The sequence below is a fragment of the Asparagus officinalis genome, chromosome 8 (genome assembly GCF_001876935.1).
Source record: "Asparagus officinalis chromosome 8, Aspof.V1, whole genome shotgun sequence".
Classification (NCBI taxonomy): Eukaryota; Viridiplantae; Streptophyta; class Magnoliopsida; order Asparagales; family Asparagaceae; genus Asparagus; species Asparagus officinalis.
Window position 1 is genome coordinate 126503272 of NC_033801.1, and position 17192 is coordinate 126520463.

Sequence of the window (17192 nt, forward strand, 5' to 3'; positions counted from 1 at the left end):
GTTAACTAGAACAACCAATTTCAAAACACTTGTAAGATTTGGGAGACTAATTTCAAATTATGAAGATATGAAGGACTAGACTTAAAGATTTGGGGGAGCAAATTTCAAAATATTAAGATTTGGGGCACTAATAGCAAATCATGAGACATTGGGGACTAATACGAAAAACCCCTACAAATTAACTAGAAATAAACCACATCAATATGATTTCCTTAGGTTGCCTTAAACTAATCCTTTTTAACCTACCAAGTATTATTTGTATCAGATTTCAATTGTCAAAATGAAAAAAAAGGTCGAAGAGCTTAGATTAAAAAAGCTAATCTCTTAAATCAAGGTGTCATGCAATCTCGTCTAATGTTGTTCAAAAATAGTTCCTTTAATCATATAGAATTGTAGATATTTCTTTCTTTATTTTTTTCAAACCAAAGAAACATTTTATATTTATTGATTTTTTTTGGTTGGTTTGGGGGGCGGGCTAGGGTGATTATTTTCAAATGGACAAATTTTTAGAAGAAGACTAGTTTTTAAATTTTGTTAGCAGAATACCCTTCTTTTTAGTTAGCAAAATCGACATCGTTTTAACCACGTCAAAAAAAAAAAAAGAATCAATTTTGCATAATATAGTTTTTAAAATACAATGAACTATTAGTCTCGTGCATTTAGCGTCCACTAATAACAGGTAAATTAGATCTTTAAGTATAAATGGAACTAGTAGTCTTGTGATTAATGGCCTGTAAATACACAGAACTTTAAAGACTCGATTTTGCAAAATCGATCTCTTTTTGTCAGCCATGATAACATGGTCAAAAAGATATCAATTTTGCTAATTAAATGAACAAGGGTTAATTTTGCTAATAAAATTTCAAAAAAAGGGGTCTTTTAGAAAAAATTCCTGGTTTTCGATTTGGGCCTTTACCCATTTAAGACGCTTCAGCCTGCGGGTCAAATAAGGAATTGACGATATTACCCCCTCATTCACTGCCAATTTTCGAGACAATTCAGATAAGAGAAGCGAACTTCTTCATTCGTAAGATAGTGAGATTTTGGATTGGGTTTCAGACGAAAGTTTGCTTCCAATATCAAGAGCTAAAAAACTCCAAAATAAATTGAATTTTTTTAAAGAAATCGAGGGAAAATGTCGAGCATTTGCTGCCCTTTATCCTTTTCATCGTCAACGAACTTGCCAAGAAATGGGTTTTCATCCAAATCCCGCTCCAATTCCAAGGCTTTCAGGGTCCATTGCGCTGTGGGAGGTAAAAATTCCTGCATTTTCCCTTAATTTTACGTGAAGTTTGAATTGATTAGCTTGAAATTTAATCTGGTGAGCGAACTCTTGTAATAATTGGGCGTATATTTTGATTGAGAAGCTAAATTGTTTGTTCGTACTCAGAATCCTGATTGCAAGGTTGAATCTTGGGGGGAAAAGGTAATAATAATGAGCTGAAATTGAAAGAGAAGACGTGGATTTCTTTTTTCATCATCATAATTTGTTTTCCCCCCAGTAACCGCCTTAAAATTAGGGTCATTATATAGAAACTAGCTTTCATTTTCAATTTATATATAAAAACCACCTTTAAAATTAGTTTTTGTTCCAATCAACCACTTCACAACCAAAATTACCATCCAAAACCCAAAAATGCCCTTATAAACTCGTATTCTGGACACTCACTTTATTAATGTTTATGTCTAGATAGGTTAAAAATCATGTATCTTAGATGTGCCTTTGTTAAGGTTATTTTTTATTTTTTTGTTTTTAGCGAAAACTTGGCCAAAAGGTGGATCATTGGAACAAAAACTCACTTGAAAGATGGTATGTATAAATCGAAAATGGAAGGTGGTTTATGTATAATGTCACTATTTTAAAGTGGTGTCTAGGAAAAAACCGTCATAAGTTTGTCAGTGCCCTTGGAATTATAATTGAGCTTTCGAATTATGAAAATGTTAATTTTTAAGTAAAAGGATGGCACTGTGCCTTCAGTTAGTCGAGAATGGTAGATTTGGAACCCGACCTTACCTTGATCCTTTGGCTAGATTTTGGTGGTATGTGCAGATTTCCGTACAATCCTGACTCTGATCGTATATAAAAAATTTATTGCAGTCTGTGAAGAACCTTTTATGTTGAGGAAATTAATGGAGCATCTTAGTTATTCTGATGAACGCGCATTCTTCCAGAAGAAAGTGGTATTTTATTTCCTAGTGAGCGCCCAATCTTCGGAAACCTTGCTAGCGGTCAAAACTGACCTTTTCTGTAATACGTTACAAACCGGAAAAAGGAAAATAGTACATGAAAGATTGGATGTCATTGTTTAGAAAGAAATAAGTGAAACATTGAAACGTCTTCAGAGAGGTTTTCTTATTCTCTCTACGGAAGATTCAATGAAAAATGAGTTAGAACATTTTTATTGTATCTGCAGTAGAGAGGAAAAGTCTTCTTGAAGTACCGTTGCCTTGCACAGACGTCGGAATAATAAATCCTTCAGGGAGTTGAGTAGCCTGTTACTCTAAGACTCTTTCAACTTTTCTTTTTCTCGTTTTCTCAAATATTACTTGCTGAGAATCTTTCCTTAAAAGTTTGCTGATTTATCTTGTAGTTAATTTATGCTGGGTATATAAATGACAGATGTATGCTGGATACTGTTCTTCATATCAAAACTGCAAGAGCAATTTATACTCATTCTCAGAATATTTTGATATATGCAACTGATCATCTTAGAAAATCAGTGGACTAAAAATTGTAGAGCTTGTCAGATGCTTTTTTCTTCTTTTTTGCTTTCAGACTGTATAAAAAACTAATTTTGGTGCTTCTGTTATCCAGAGATAGTTGCAGAACCCAAAGCTGTTAGTGTTGAGGAGCCTCTCTTACTTGAAGCTGTGAAAGGGAAAAAAGTGGAAAGACCTCCAGTTTGGCTTATGAGGCAAGCAGGGAGGTACATGAAGGCAGGTTTATTTACAGATTACCATAGACTGGCTTGATTCAATTTCGTTATTTTCATGATATTTTTGGAACTAAAGAATATCTTCTGATTACATACTCTGTGCATTCACCTTCTGTACTCACTTGCCAAACATTATTGAGTTTATCAATATTATTGAATATTACCGTTAAGGTTTTAAATGTCGGTCGATATGTCCGACATGTTGTCCGACATATCAGTTTGAGGACTTGACCGACACGACATGGACGTTTTCAACTCGTATGTCGGTTTTCAGGGCCAAATCGGAAATATCAGGGTCATATCGGCCATATTAGCCTATTTTTTAGCTTTGAAAAATCGACCGATATTGTACTTTTTTTAAGATCTTTTTTTTGTTATCGGGTTTGGGTTTAGTGATAAATACCCAAACCCGTTTAATCCGTTCTCATGTTTAAGGGTTTCTTTATGAACCCAATAAAAAGAATTTATGAACCCAAATCCATATATTATTTACTTTTTTTTATGTTTAGTCTATAGAATTTATAAATTATGCTTATATTGAATTTATGAATGCTTAGATTACATTTAGGACATGATATTATACATATGCGCACTACCTGATATAACAATCCGATATTTAGTCAATGTCTCCCGATATATCCCCGATTTTCGCTATCCGACATGGATTTCAGCCATCCGACATAAACCCGACATCCGACATTTAAAACCTTGATTACCGTTGTTGTAATGTTAATCTCCCTTTTGGATATTCCTGGTTATTTCAGACTCTAAACTTCCATGAGGAAGAGCAGGTGCCCAATAATAAACATTAATGGTTAAAACATTAGCTAAAGTTACATCGCAAACCTTCCTTCATATTCTCTCCCGTATAGGAAACATTTGAAAATTTCTCCTTGTTTAGGTGAGAATAAAACTTAAACTTGCTTACCATTCACGTCCTCGTGACATGCGAACTAGCCTCTAAGATTTCATAGAAAGACATCTTTCCCAATTATTACTAGCAACTGAAAAGCAAATTTGGTGGTTTTTCTGTGGAGCTTTCCCCTTTTTTTTTAGCTTGTGCTATAGTTGAATACTCTTTTATGAGAATTCCTTCGAAAAAATAAAACTTCCGAACCTTCGATATGTTGTAACATTCTTGCGCCATTACTTTGTGTTGCTATTTTCATATCAAAAAATCATGTCTGGATTGCCCATCTGAAGAAGCTGTATTTTTTCTTTTCAACAGAGTTATCAAACGTTATGTGAGAAGTATCCTTCTTTTCGTGAAAGATCAGAAAATGTGGATCTCGTCGTGGAAATCTCGCTGCAGCCTTGGAAAGTTTTCAAGCCCGATGGGGTGAGATTATTTATCCATAAAGACACAGTTTTTTTTTCTCTTCTAAATTTTAAGTATTTGAATTTTCATGGCTACTGACATTCTGCTTCGTGCAAGGCAGTTATGATCCTTTTTCTTTTTCCTTCTTGTTTTGGTTGTAAGGATGACTGCATACTTTTTTTTTAAATGTGTCTTAGCAAACCAAGTTTTCCAGATTATTCGAGCATATCAAATTCTATGAACATAAAGTTTTTGTATATTTTCTACTTCTTTTTATGATGATGATCAGTTTGTATATTTTAATAATCTTACGGCATGTTTTACTGACTAAAGCTCTAAATCTTTTGCCCTGTGCTGGCAGGTTATACTGTTTTCTGACATTCTAACACCTCTTCCTGGGATGAACATACCATTTGACATTGTAAAAGGAAAAGGCCCAGTTATATACAGCCCTTTAAGGACAGCTGCTGATGTTGATCAAGTTACAGAGTTTAATCCTGTGGAATCAGTTCCATATGTAGGGGAGGCATTGGCAATTCTGCGATCAGAGGTAAATTTGTCATTCTCATTTACATTTATCAGTATTAAGAGCATTCAAGTAACCATACAAAGTTCATCTTTTTCAATTCCTTTTAAGCTTATTCAGTTCTTTTAGCATTATTTTAGCAAACTCGAGTTTTACAATATTCATAATATGTAAGGAAGAAGAAGTTCCTTTTATGTATATTACCCAACTGCAAAATATTCATCGAAGTTCCATTTTCTCTGTGTAATGTTTGTTTTTGCCGCTCGAAAAAGCATTAGATGATTTCACTGTCAGTTGACTCAGTTCTGTACATCTGCATCATCATTTACAGATGGTTTCATCATTTACATATGGTTTCTCATTTTCCTTCTGTCTCAGCTCTCATTATTTGTCCCATTCTTAAAACCATGATTTGACATCTTATACTTAGTGGCAACATACATATCTCTTCCTATGCAGACATTATTGTAACACGCCTAGAATCAACCAGTATCCAGCACTGCTCTCTTGCTTTCATATTAATTTAGTTTTCATGTACTTTGGTCTTCAATTCTTGTGCTGAAGCTATCTCTGTACTACAGTTTTTGCATTGCCGACTTCGTTTTTCATGTCTAGGTAAAAAATGAAGCTGCAGTTCTAGGATTTGTCGGGGCTCCTTTCACATTGGCATCTTACGTGGTTGAAGGTGGTTCATCAAAGCACTTTTCAAAGATAAAGAATATGGCTTTTTCTCAACCAAAGGTAAATGTTATTGTATTACATACGCATAGTTGAAACATATCTCAAAAATTAAAATTCTGGCCTTCTTCAACCTAAATAATTATGCTTGCTGCTTTTTGCATATGCCCTATATCTTCAGGGTATACTGTGTTACACACACTTTGGCCTTAAACTGTGGTGGCTTCATAGGTCCATATATTCTGACTGCAGGGTGATAGTGATACTGTGCTGGATGTTGTTATATTGAGAATTACAGACTTTATTGTTTTGACCTTCAAATCTGTTTCACTTTCAGATTTCATGATATGCAAATGAAAAATTAACGTTTATCTGGTTTATCAATTTCGGTCCTAACAAATATATGTCGAATTTCATGACTAGAAGCTCTATAAGTCTGAGAACTTTAGAAGAAAATTAAGCGACAGCAACGGTAACAATTGTAACAGTAGTGAAAAGAATCAACGTGAGATATTATTAATAGTAGAATGAACGTTAATGATGTGAATAATATTAGCAATAGTTGTAAAAAGCCAGTCTTCCTTCTTTTGCATAAAAGTTTTTAACTTGAATCAATCTACCTGTAGGTCCTCCACGCTTTACTGCAGAAGTTCACAAACTCCATGTCCGAGTACATAAAATACCAAGCTGATAACGGAGCTCAGGCAGTCCAAATCTTTGATTCCTGGGCAACAGAGCTCAGCCCTGTTGATTTCGAGGAATTCAGCCTCCCATATCTAAAACAAATAGTGGATTCCGTCAAAATTACACATCCAAATCTGCCATTAATCCTATATGCAAGTGGTTCAGGGGGCTTAATTGAGAGACTCCCTTTAACGGGTGTTGATGTTGTTAGCTTGGATTGGACTGTAGATATGGAGGAAGGCCGACGAAGGCTGGGATCTGATATCGCAGTTCAAGGAAACGTCGATCCTGGAGTTCTTTTTGGGTCCAAAGAATTTATCACCCAGAGGATTCTTGATACTGTGAAAAAAGCTGGTAGTAGTAAGCACATTTTGAATCTTGGACATGGCATTGTTGTGGGAACTCCAGAGGAGAATGTTGCTCACTTCTTTGAAGTGGCCAAAGGCATCAGATACTAGATTCAGGTTTCTATTTGATCTGAGGATTTTCCTTCTCTGTTATCTGATTCTTATTAGGTGTTATTAGCTTGTAATTGTTTATGATTTTTGTTGGGGAGAAATATTTAATGATTTCCGGCGCCATTTTTGGCTATATTGTTAGGTCAGTATCTGTTTGTAAATTAAGGTTGCGAACATAATTTATTCTTCAAAAAATGATTCAAACTTAACCTAGACTCTAGCCTAGGTTATATATCTTGATCAGTAGGAAAATAGATTATTTGTTGTTATGGGAATATTATTAGATTGCGCTATTAAACGGACTTGAAGAGCTTATCTCTCTGTACACCAAACAGTGTTAAGAGCTCAAAAATAACTTGTTTCGGTCATCAAAATGATTTTGTATCTTTTTCACTTTTTAATTGGTAGGAGAGTGACCACTTGTCAGATATCAGTGCTTCACTTAGGGCCTGTTCGTTTATTTCCTAAAAACCAAGAAATGGAAATGAAAAAGGTGAAAATTTTAAAATAATCCATTTCTTCCATTTTCATCCCTAAAACTCACCCACAATATCTAATAAAATATTATTTTCATCCAACAACTCATCCACATCATCTAATAAAATATTATTTTTATCTAACCACTCATCCATCACATCTAATAAAATATTATTTTCATCCAAACATCACTCAACTCATATCTTCTCATCATTTCAAATCACTCATATCATCCAATAAAATATTATAACAATTCACCTCATCTCATTAACATTTCATTTCTTCATTTTCATCCCAAAAAGTTATGAAAACACTTTTCTTAATCTTTCTTCACATCACCCAATAATACAATGACAACTCATCTCATCTCATTTCATTTCTTATTTTTAAGAATGAACCGAACAAAAGAAAACAAGAAACTACAGGAAATAGGTTTCTTATAATTCATTTCCTTATTTTTTTCGCCAACCGAACAACATCAAAACTAGTTTTCTTAAAAAATCACTCACATCATCCAATAATAATATGACAACTCATCTCATCTCATCTTCATTTCTTTGATTTTCTTTTTTTTAGCCAACCAAACAATTCAAAAACCCATTTTTCTTAGAAATAGTTTTCTATTTCTTTGATTTTCCATTTTTTAAGGCAAACGAACAGGCCCTTAACTTATAACTATGATTCATTTGGACAAATGATCATCATCATACGAATAGCTGTCCACTTCATGACTCCATAAGTCTATTAAAATCTAAAGTCAGTGTCAGGCATCAACCTTCAAATCAGACAAATGCGTGTTTGCATTATCTATTACTAGATCAAAACCAAGTAGGTCACACACACACACAAATATCTCTCTCTCTCTCTCTCTCTCTCTATATATATATATATAAATCTCCCTCTCTCTCTCTATATATATATATATATAGAGAGAGAGAAAGAAACTTATGTCAACTTAAGTGAACATCCACTAATTTTCTTAGTCATTGATGATCACTTGATTGAGCTACATTGTGGATGACCCGTTCCGTTGAACTTGATCTACATATTCTAAAACTCCAACACACCAAATTTGGGGTGAAACCGTCGTGGTTTGACCCTCCGTCGAGCAATGTAAAAAGTTCTATTTATTCAAAACCGTTAAAATTGATACGAGTGGATGAAAGGTCAAACCACGACGGGTTATAGCTCCCTCCTGCTGCTTGTTATTAAAGCATCATAATGTGACAGTTTAATTTGTTCCTTTCCGCAACTTCATCCCGCTCTCCAGTGATCTTATCTCCAACATATTTCGGGTTGGATAAGCTTCAAAATATTGAAGTCTTTTAAAAATTTTAATTATCAAAAGTACAATCTAACAAGATCTAGGATATAAGATTAACAAATCAAGAGTTGGAAGAAACTAAGAACTATATAATATTTATACCTCTAGTTTATATGTTCACATGCTGGCGTTAGATTGTGGCAGATATGGACACAGGGCCCCACAAAACAATTCCCTAATCTATAATTCCTTATTAGTGTATGTATGTATTCAAGAGATCAATCAAAGTTACGAATTGGACAAGTGGATTCATTGGATACCATTTGTGGCAATAATTAAAAAAACGAAAAACAATTAAACTTTTGGCCATTGAAAGGAGGGAAAAAAAGTTTCCACATTTAACGTCGATATGATTTTCCTGTTAAACTTGATGTTAAAAATAAAATAATAATAATAATAATAATAATAATAAAACCAACTGCTATTATGATATCGTTGTCCATACAGAGAACCTATCGATCGATGTATGAGGCATGCACAATATAAGTGGACAAATGCGATGCACTTTTGCGTGGTGACAGTATCTAACAATTCTAGATCTGCATTCTATTTCAAAGTTACTTTCTAGTAAGTCAATAATAATGATTCTTGAATCTTAATTTTATATTGATTTCAAAGTTACTACCTACTAATTCAAGGATAAACCGTGATTCTAATAAAATAATTGGAGGAACATATGTTGGATCTAAGATGCAAGCCTAGAGAGAGGGTGAATAGGGTTGCTATCGTCTTTCGAGATACCATAGAATATGCATCGAATATAAAACAATAATAATGAAACGATAGGCAATGCAATAATCACATAAGTAATCACAACCAGAACACATTATATTTTATAGTGGTTCGGATAAATAATCCTACACCCACTATTCCTTCTCTCGAAGAGGCTTCATCATTATGTAAAAGTTTTCTGAATAACACAGCCAAATCAGTAGGGTTACAAGACCTTAACCCTAGTTTTTTCCAAACTAGTCGTCTAACCTAACCTCTTCATATCCGAGTATCCCTAACCTTACCTACTGACCAATTCCTCAATTCAGCCCTGGCATGAGTATGTCATAAAACCCTCAATTCACTATGACTTAAGTACGCCATAAAAATAAGTTTTATACAAAAAAATAATAATAATTAAGCACATCTAGAAAGATCTTATAGCCTTTTGATTGCGCAAACTGTTCTCTTAATGTTTGAAGTGAAGCTCTAAGAAGAACGACGATGATGATGAAGTCCAAGGGCAACATTCCTTGAATGTTGATGATCGAATGATGAAAAATAACGTCGAAGATATTTATTGAGAAGCCTGAGCAAGATTCTTTCGCCAAATTGAAATCCTAGCTCCCACAAAAACCCCCACCCCCTCCTTCTCTTTCTTTTTCTCTCTCAATTAGGTCAGATATATCTGATAAAAATATGAGCAAAGAGCCTACATGGCCCTAACAAATCAACGATTGAGATTAAATTCAAAAACATATCAAAAATCTAAAATCAGAGACTTAACCTTTGATGGTCGAACTAAACCATCGATAGTTACTGTTCACCATTGATGACCTAAACTTCTCTAATGTTTGCATTATCCATGGTTGATAGTGCCATCGATGGTCTATAAATTAGATCGGAAGCTTTTCAAAATGCTATTATAATAGCCACTCCGATAACTAAGTCAAAAATTATGGGTCACACAAGTTTCAACCTCGGTGTATGTGAACCTGCTGCTGACTGTTTCGACGTTGTTTAACTAAAACATACATATCTCAAGATATACATCTCCGAATTGAGATTCGTTTATTTATGTGGATTGATGATAACAATACAAACACTTCCATATGCTCAAACATGATTTTCTCTCTTGATATTTTTCTAGACTTAACTGTGCCGTCTTGCTCTTTTCAATATCGAACTTGATTCGTACTTCTTGTAAACTATATATAACATCTCAAACATATATTGGACTAATATTAAGATTTGCTATCCAACAAACAAATTCGGTTGTACGGACACAGTCTTAATTTTTTCTCTCAATATGATGAGAAAGTATTTACTACTCATTGTCCATTACAATAATGATAAAACAAAATGTGATCATCCTTCGGAGAAAGCAATGATTTTTTGTTCATTACATTAATGATGCACCAAATAAATAGGCTCGGACCAAAGGTCGTGTCAGTGAACGAGGAGAATCGGACGACAGGTGATAGTTGGCTGGCATTTGGCAACGCATGAGCTACCGGCTTAAACGGATGAAAGTCGGCGTTAAAGATTAATAATAGAATGCCAAAAAATGTTGGCAGAATTAGGATTATGATCTTCGATTTATTACTAATATCTTATTAATAATAGAATAAATTATTAGTTTCATCTCCAATATGGGGTGGCGGACCCAAAAAAGGAAAAAAAAAGTTATTAGCATTTGCGTTGCGTGCAGCAAAGAAGCAAACATTGTTAAATCGTCTAGTCATTAACGTTCAGAAAACTAGAAAAGTAACACACCTTTTTTTTTTTTTTCCTTTTTTTGTTTTGTGGGTGTTGGTGGGTGTGTGTGTGTGTGTGGTGGTGGGTGGGGGGGTGGGGTGGGGGTGGGGGGTGGGGGGTGGGTGGGGGGGGGGGTGGGTGTTGAGGGAGACAGACCCGAATCTGGGACCGGGGATGGTTAGCCAGTCCTATCGCTGCCCTTCTGAACCATCAACGCTATCCAATGGCGGGTAACACCCATTTTTAAAATTGGTTGAAACTAACATAATTAATTTTTCATATAAAAGATACATAGGACTATATCGTACGTACTACATTTGGTAGAGATGGATTTTCATTCGAAAGAGGAACATGAGGGAAGAGAATCTATTCCTTTATGACAACGGGAGAGTACCATATTTACTATTCATACTACAGTAATTATTATAACGGTATTACTATAGCACAAACATGAGGACTTTCATCATTCACGGTACAATAAATTATTGTAACTCAGACGGGATACTATAGCATTTAAAAAAATATTAATGTATCACTTATAAAAACTATATTTAAATACAGAATTATTAAAGCGGAAATAAAAAAATAAAAATCGTGCAAAACACGGGGTATACCCTAATTGTTTATAAAATAATGCTAGGGGCATACCCTCAACCACACTTCCAACCACACCCCCACACTCTCTATAGTGCTAGTGGGTCATGCATGCATAGCACACTAGCACTATAAAGAATGTGGGGGTATGGTTGAGAGTGTTGTTGATGGTGTGCCCCTAGTGGGACTCTTGTTTATATGTCATCACATCCGAACATAGTACTGTACGTTATTAAGACAGCTCGACAGTGACAGTGTACTAATATCATTGTAAAATATATATTTTTTTCTTTAAAATAATGATTTAGTCCCAATATTATTGTTGCCCTCTGAAATGCGGGACGACTCATCAGCCTAGCGACAGTGAGATCGGTCTTTTGACCGAATCTCCCGTCTCTTGGAAGGAAGTTGATGAAGTTTGTTGACTAAACTCATTATTAATCATCACCATTGCATCTGCCACAACGTCGACAATTAACCTCTAATAAGTGAGTCGCCAGCTAAAACGGATGAAAGTCGGCATTAAAGATTAATAATAGAATATATATCCAAAAAGAGAGGATGAAAATAGGATTTTTGTTAACCGTGCAATGCACGAGATTAAATTTTATTATGTCAACAAGTAACCTAAGTGCTAATCCTCATCTCGACATGTGTCCCATACCAATACTAATTATCAAAACAGCTCCCCCTAGCTAGGGAGGACTCGGGTAGCATGGGCACCCGTCACTTCCCGAGTGAGACGGAGTCAAGGCAAGCTCTCGCTCGACCATCACTTGACTCGACCTTGCTCACATGACTCAAGGTCGGGCCGATAACTTGTGAGGCCGACAACAAATGCAGTATCTGTCGACCCGCTCGCAGAGCCGATTCGAGAGGCAGTTTGACCTCGGAACCCTCACCAACAACTGGCCATTACCACCACATCCAATGCCACGAGTCTCCATTACTCATCACCTTTTGTCAACACCACGCCCATTCAATCACCATCACGTCAACTCAGTAATGACTCATCACACCTGCAGCAGACACATGTACCAATTCATCTACCTGTATGGACTCAGCCAGAATTGCGCATCTACCCCTTTCAGCTGGATATATATAGGCTCACCGCCTACTGGCTGAAGGAGGATCGGAGCCCCCTCGGGGCCACATGTAAGCTATTTTTGCCTAACTAAATCTTTGCGCGCTTGACTCATTCAGTTCATTGATTCCCCACTCAAGCTCTATACTGACTTGATCGTCAGAGGGAGCACTGGAGAACCCATCTCGGGTCCTCTAACGCGCTTCTTTTGCAGCTCTCTTATCCTAATAGAGGATCAATCGTCTAAGGGGGGTTAGTCATCTAGAACTTAAAACTGGAACTGGAATAATTTGTGGGATAAATTTTTAAGGTGTTAGTCACATAGAACTAGGAAATGAGATATTTTTTTTATAGTGTTAGTCAAGTAGAACTTTAATTTGTAGAACTAGAACTGTATTATTTTTTTGATGCGTTAGTCAAGTAGAATTCTACTAGAATTAGAATTGGGATAATTGGTCATAATTATCCCACAAATTATACTACCTATATATATAACCATAAGTTCTCCTCTCTCAAATTATCCCACATTGGAAAGAATACAATTGGGGAAAAAAAGTGAAACGTCGCCTCCCTCCCTCTTGGTTAGTTTCTCCGCCTAGAAAATTTCTCTGCCATGAAGTCATTCATCCGTTCATTTTTCTGTCTTTACTTTGTTTTTGTGATGATTAGATCTTTTATTATTATCTTCAAGATGTATTACTTTATTGATAGCTTTTTGACGTTAAATTACTTTATTATTATTTGTTTGATCTAAGTTTTCTCTCCACAACAGTGGTTTAGGTTAAGAATATAGTGTTGGTGGGTTAGTGCTAAAGATATGCGGGCTATTTATGTTTTTTTATAAGTTAGAAAGCAACTTTGCGATCACATTGATGATTAGATGTTGAATGGTTAATGGTGATATCTATTATTATTAAATCGGCTCAGTAAATTGATTGGGATATTTATAGTTCATCTGTCGATCATCTGTTTAGCGGCCATGGATGATTTTCCTGTGTACATTTCATTTATGCTGATATGGTTTCAGCGATCATGATGAGATTGGTCCAAAGGGTTAATGGCTGAAAAATGCTTATTTTTCTTTCTTTATGATGTTATGAGATTTGAACTTTGACATTTATGATCCTCCGCTAGAAGCTCCACGAAATGTTCCTAATGCAAACAATGACTCCGATAAAGAAGACGAGTTACAGACTCAACGAGCAGCTATAGGAGTTTGGAGAAATTCTATGGTGGAGAAATTCTATGGCAGATGCCATGTGGGATGATAGAAGCCATGTGGGATGATGAAAGTCGAGTCACTCTAGGGATTTAGATTTTTATTTATTTGTAAATTATTTTATTATTTAAGATGAATAGTGATGCTTTATTGCATTATATTTTATAGTTATTACTAGAATTTGCTTATCAATATTATATTATTTTTAATATACAATTATTAACAATAGTAATTTATACCCACTATTACCCCCACCAAATTATCCTACCAAATTATGCAACTTCATAATATTATCCATCATTATCCCACCAAATTATCCTACCAAATTATCCCACTTTAAGAATTACCCATCATTGTCCACTAAATTATCCCAGTGTCAAAATATTATCCCACTTTATCAATTAACCCAGTTCTACTTAAAAAGTTCTAGGTGACTAACCCCCCCGAAAGGAAATGAGGGGACCTTTACATTTTCAAAATCGTCCCTAAGCCCCATCATTGATTCGTGATTATCCTCTAACCCCGATGTTGAGTCCTTGGACATCAACACTGGTGCCCACCATGAGTCTTTTCATCTCTTTTTCAAAAGAATGCGCAATCTCCTATACTCAAACTTAGGAGATAGGATGTTGTCATTGCCATTTGAGATTCGCGGCAGTCAAGAAATTCTGCCGTAAGGATAAGATGACAGGTTTGTCATAAAACACAAGTGTTTTGGAGGATCTCTCCAAGATATAGTCAAATTAATATACTTTTTGTGATATATACTAACCTGTATACAGCCTTCGCCACTCAATCTTCATCGATTCAACAATGGACCCATAAGACTTTGTTATCATTTTCATGAGTAAAACCAAGCACACCATTGACCCATAAGACCTTAGTATCATTTTCATGAATAAAACCAATGCATATCCTCAAGTCGATCAACTCCGACAAAAAGACATTGGCATTATTTTCATAAGTCCAAGGCATGTATCTCAAGACCTTGATGTTATAGCGAGTAAATCTAAAGAACGAACTCGAGTCGTCCCGCTCGTCACCACGGAGCTAAGTCACCTCGACCCAAGCATATCTGAAAAACAAATTTGTACTCATGCCAAGCAGATTGCGAACTCTTAAACACATAAGAACGCAATCTCAAAAGTACACAATTCAAATTAATAAAATCAATCTTTTTATTCATATATCTAAAAATGTTTATATACAAGAAAGTGCTAAACACAAAAGAAGATACATTTGAGCCTCTAAGGGGTTAGACTCAGAAGAGATGCGGGTGAATTGACACCAGAGCCATGAGTAGGAGTCAGACTTGGATGAGTGACGGTGGAAGTTGGCAGATGAGTCGACTGATTCTCAGTCTCGACCCCTTCGCCTTCTCTACTTTTGAGCTGACTCACCTAGCTATCATGAGCAGGGCCCTCGCCTGCATCCTCGGCCAACTCTTCGCCATCCTCGTCACCACTCTTACTGTCAAGCACGAGCCCCCCTCCTTGCTTCTCTACCTCCTGAAGCATGCCAAGAGCATCAGGAGAGACTCTTTAGCAACCCCTCATAAATGCACATCGAGACCCGACCAATGACAGTTCTATTTCACTCAGACCCGACCTCCCTGAGTTTGAGCGAAAGGAGCCATTGTTATGTCAACAGTTAACCTAAATGTTAATCCTCCTCTCGAAGTCAACACATGTCTTATACCGGCATGAATCATCAGAACAGCTCCCCCTAGCTAGGGATGATTCTGGTAGCATGAGCACTCATCACCTTCCGAGTGAGATCGAGTCAAGACAAGCTCTCACTCAACCATCACTTGACTCGACCTCGCTCACATGACTCAAGGCCAAGCCGAAAACTTGTGAGGCCAACAAAAAAGGTAGTACTTATCGACCACTCACAGTGCTAATTCGAGAGACGGTTTGACCTCGAAATCCTCACCAACAACTGGCCATCACCATCACATCCCATGCCATGAGTCTCCATGACTCATCACTTTTGTCAGCACCACGCCCACTCAGTCACCATCACGTCAACTCAGTGATGATTCATCCCACCTGCAACAGACACTTGTAGGCTATTTGCTAATTCAGCTACATGCATAGACTCAGACAGAATTACGCATCTACCCCTCTCAGCTAGATATATATGCACACCGCCTACTGGCTGAAGGAGGACCGGAGCCCCCTCTGGGCCTTAGGTATGCCATTTCTGGCTAACTAAATCTTTGCACACTTGACTCATTCAGTTCATTGATTCCCCCACTCAAGCTCTATACTGACTTGATCGTAGGAGGGATCACCAGAGAACCCAACTCTAGTCCTCTAGCGCGCTTCTTTTGCAGCTTTCTTATCCTAATAGGGGATCAACTGTCTAAAGAAGATGAGAGGAACCCTACATCGTCCATATCGACCCTAAGCTATGTCGCTGATTTGGGATTATCCTCTAACCATGTTGTTGAGTCCCCAGACATCAACAAATATATATTCTTATATGCATATTAGATTTTTGGGTAAAAAGAAAGGACAAAATTAAGTTTTTTTTATTTAGAATTAGAGAAGTGTTGTATCACAGAAATGACTAAGTGTTAATCTCATTTCAGAAAATGGCATGTGTCCCAAATTAACTATACATCAGTTCAACCCGACCCTATGAAGGCCGAGTCAAATGATACCATCATTTGACCCTCCTGAGAGGGGCCGAGTTGAAAGAAGTCCTCACTCGGACCCTGCTGCAAAGACCAACTTTGTGCATTTCCAATAAGAGGACCGAGTCGAAGAGCACCCACATACAAAATGGTCAAATTGAAAGATATGTTTTCTCAGCCTCCTTGCAAACTGAGACAAAAGGCAGTCTTTCTCGAACCCCTCAACGATAGCCAATCACCACAACATTAAATGAAAAGTCAAAGTTATCATTACATCTCCCCTGGAGACATAATGACTCATCAGAGTGTGCTGGCGCCGCAGCCCCATTGTCGCCGCTACAATAAATACGGGGATGACTTGGATTACCCGATGATGACACTTGTACTGTACCGGTTAACTAAGCCAACTGCATGGACTCGACCAAGATTGATAAATACTCTTTAGAATCTACTATAAGTAGGTGCATTGCCTACTGCATGAAGATATACAATTTTTGCTCTAGAACCTACAGTACTCATATTATCTCCACTTAATATCAATACTAACTTGATCGTCGGAGGAATCCTCGGGGAACCTAACTACGACCCTCTTACGCATTGTTTGTGTGCATGATCAAATCCTCTGCTGAATAATCATCCACCAAAGAAGATTGAGGGAACCTAAACACTCTATAACCTACCTAAAACCCTAATGTTAAGTATAAAACATTAACAAATATGACAGATAATAGTATAGATTTTTTGAAATATTTGTGTAAATTATATATGTGTTATGGTTGTATAC

The 17192-nt window shown here is 36.4% G+C and overlaps 1 protein-coding gene across 1 annotated transcript; it reads left to right on the top strand.

Moving 5' to 3' along the window:
* Positions 1019-6813, top strand: LOC109820089 (uroporphyrinogen decarboxylase). Its single transcript, XM_020386158.1, has 6 exons — positions 1019-1253; positions 2816-2937; positions 4165-4275; positions 4616-4804; positions 5396-5521; positions 6085-6813. The coding sequence occupies exons 1-6, from the start codon at positions 1136-1138 to the stop codon at positions 6598-6600; spliced, it is 1182 nt and encodes a 393-aa protein (XP_020241747.1). The 5' UTR covers positions 1019-1135; the 3' UTR covers positions 6601-6813.

Coding starts and splice junctions, on each gene's coding strand:
- LOC109820089 (XM_020386158.1), top strand. CDS start 1,136: ATGTCGAGCATTTGCTGCCCTTTATCCTTTTCATCGTCAACGAACTTG. Junction 1,254..2,815: donor GGTCCATTGCGCTGTGGGAG/GTAAAAATTCCT, acceptor TCTGTTATCCAG/AGATAGTTGCAGAACCCAAA. Junction 4,276..4,615: donor AAGTTTTCAAGCCCGATGGG/GTGAGATTATTT, acceptor CTGTGCTGGCAG/GTTATACTGTTTTCTGACAT.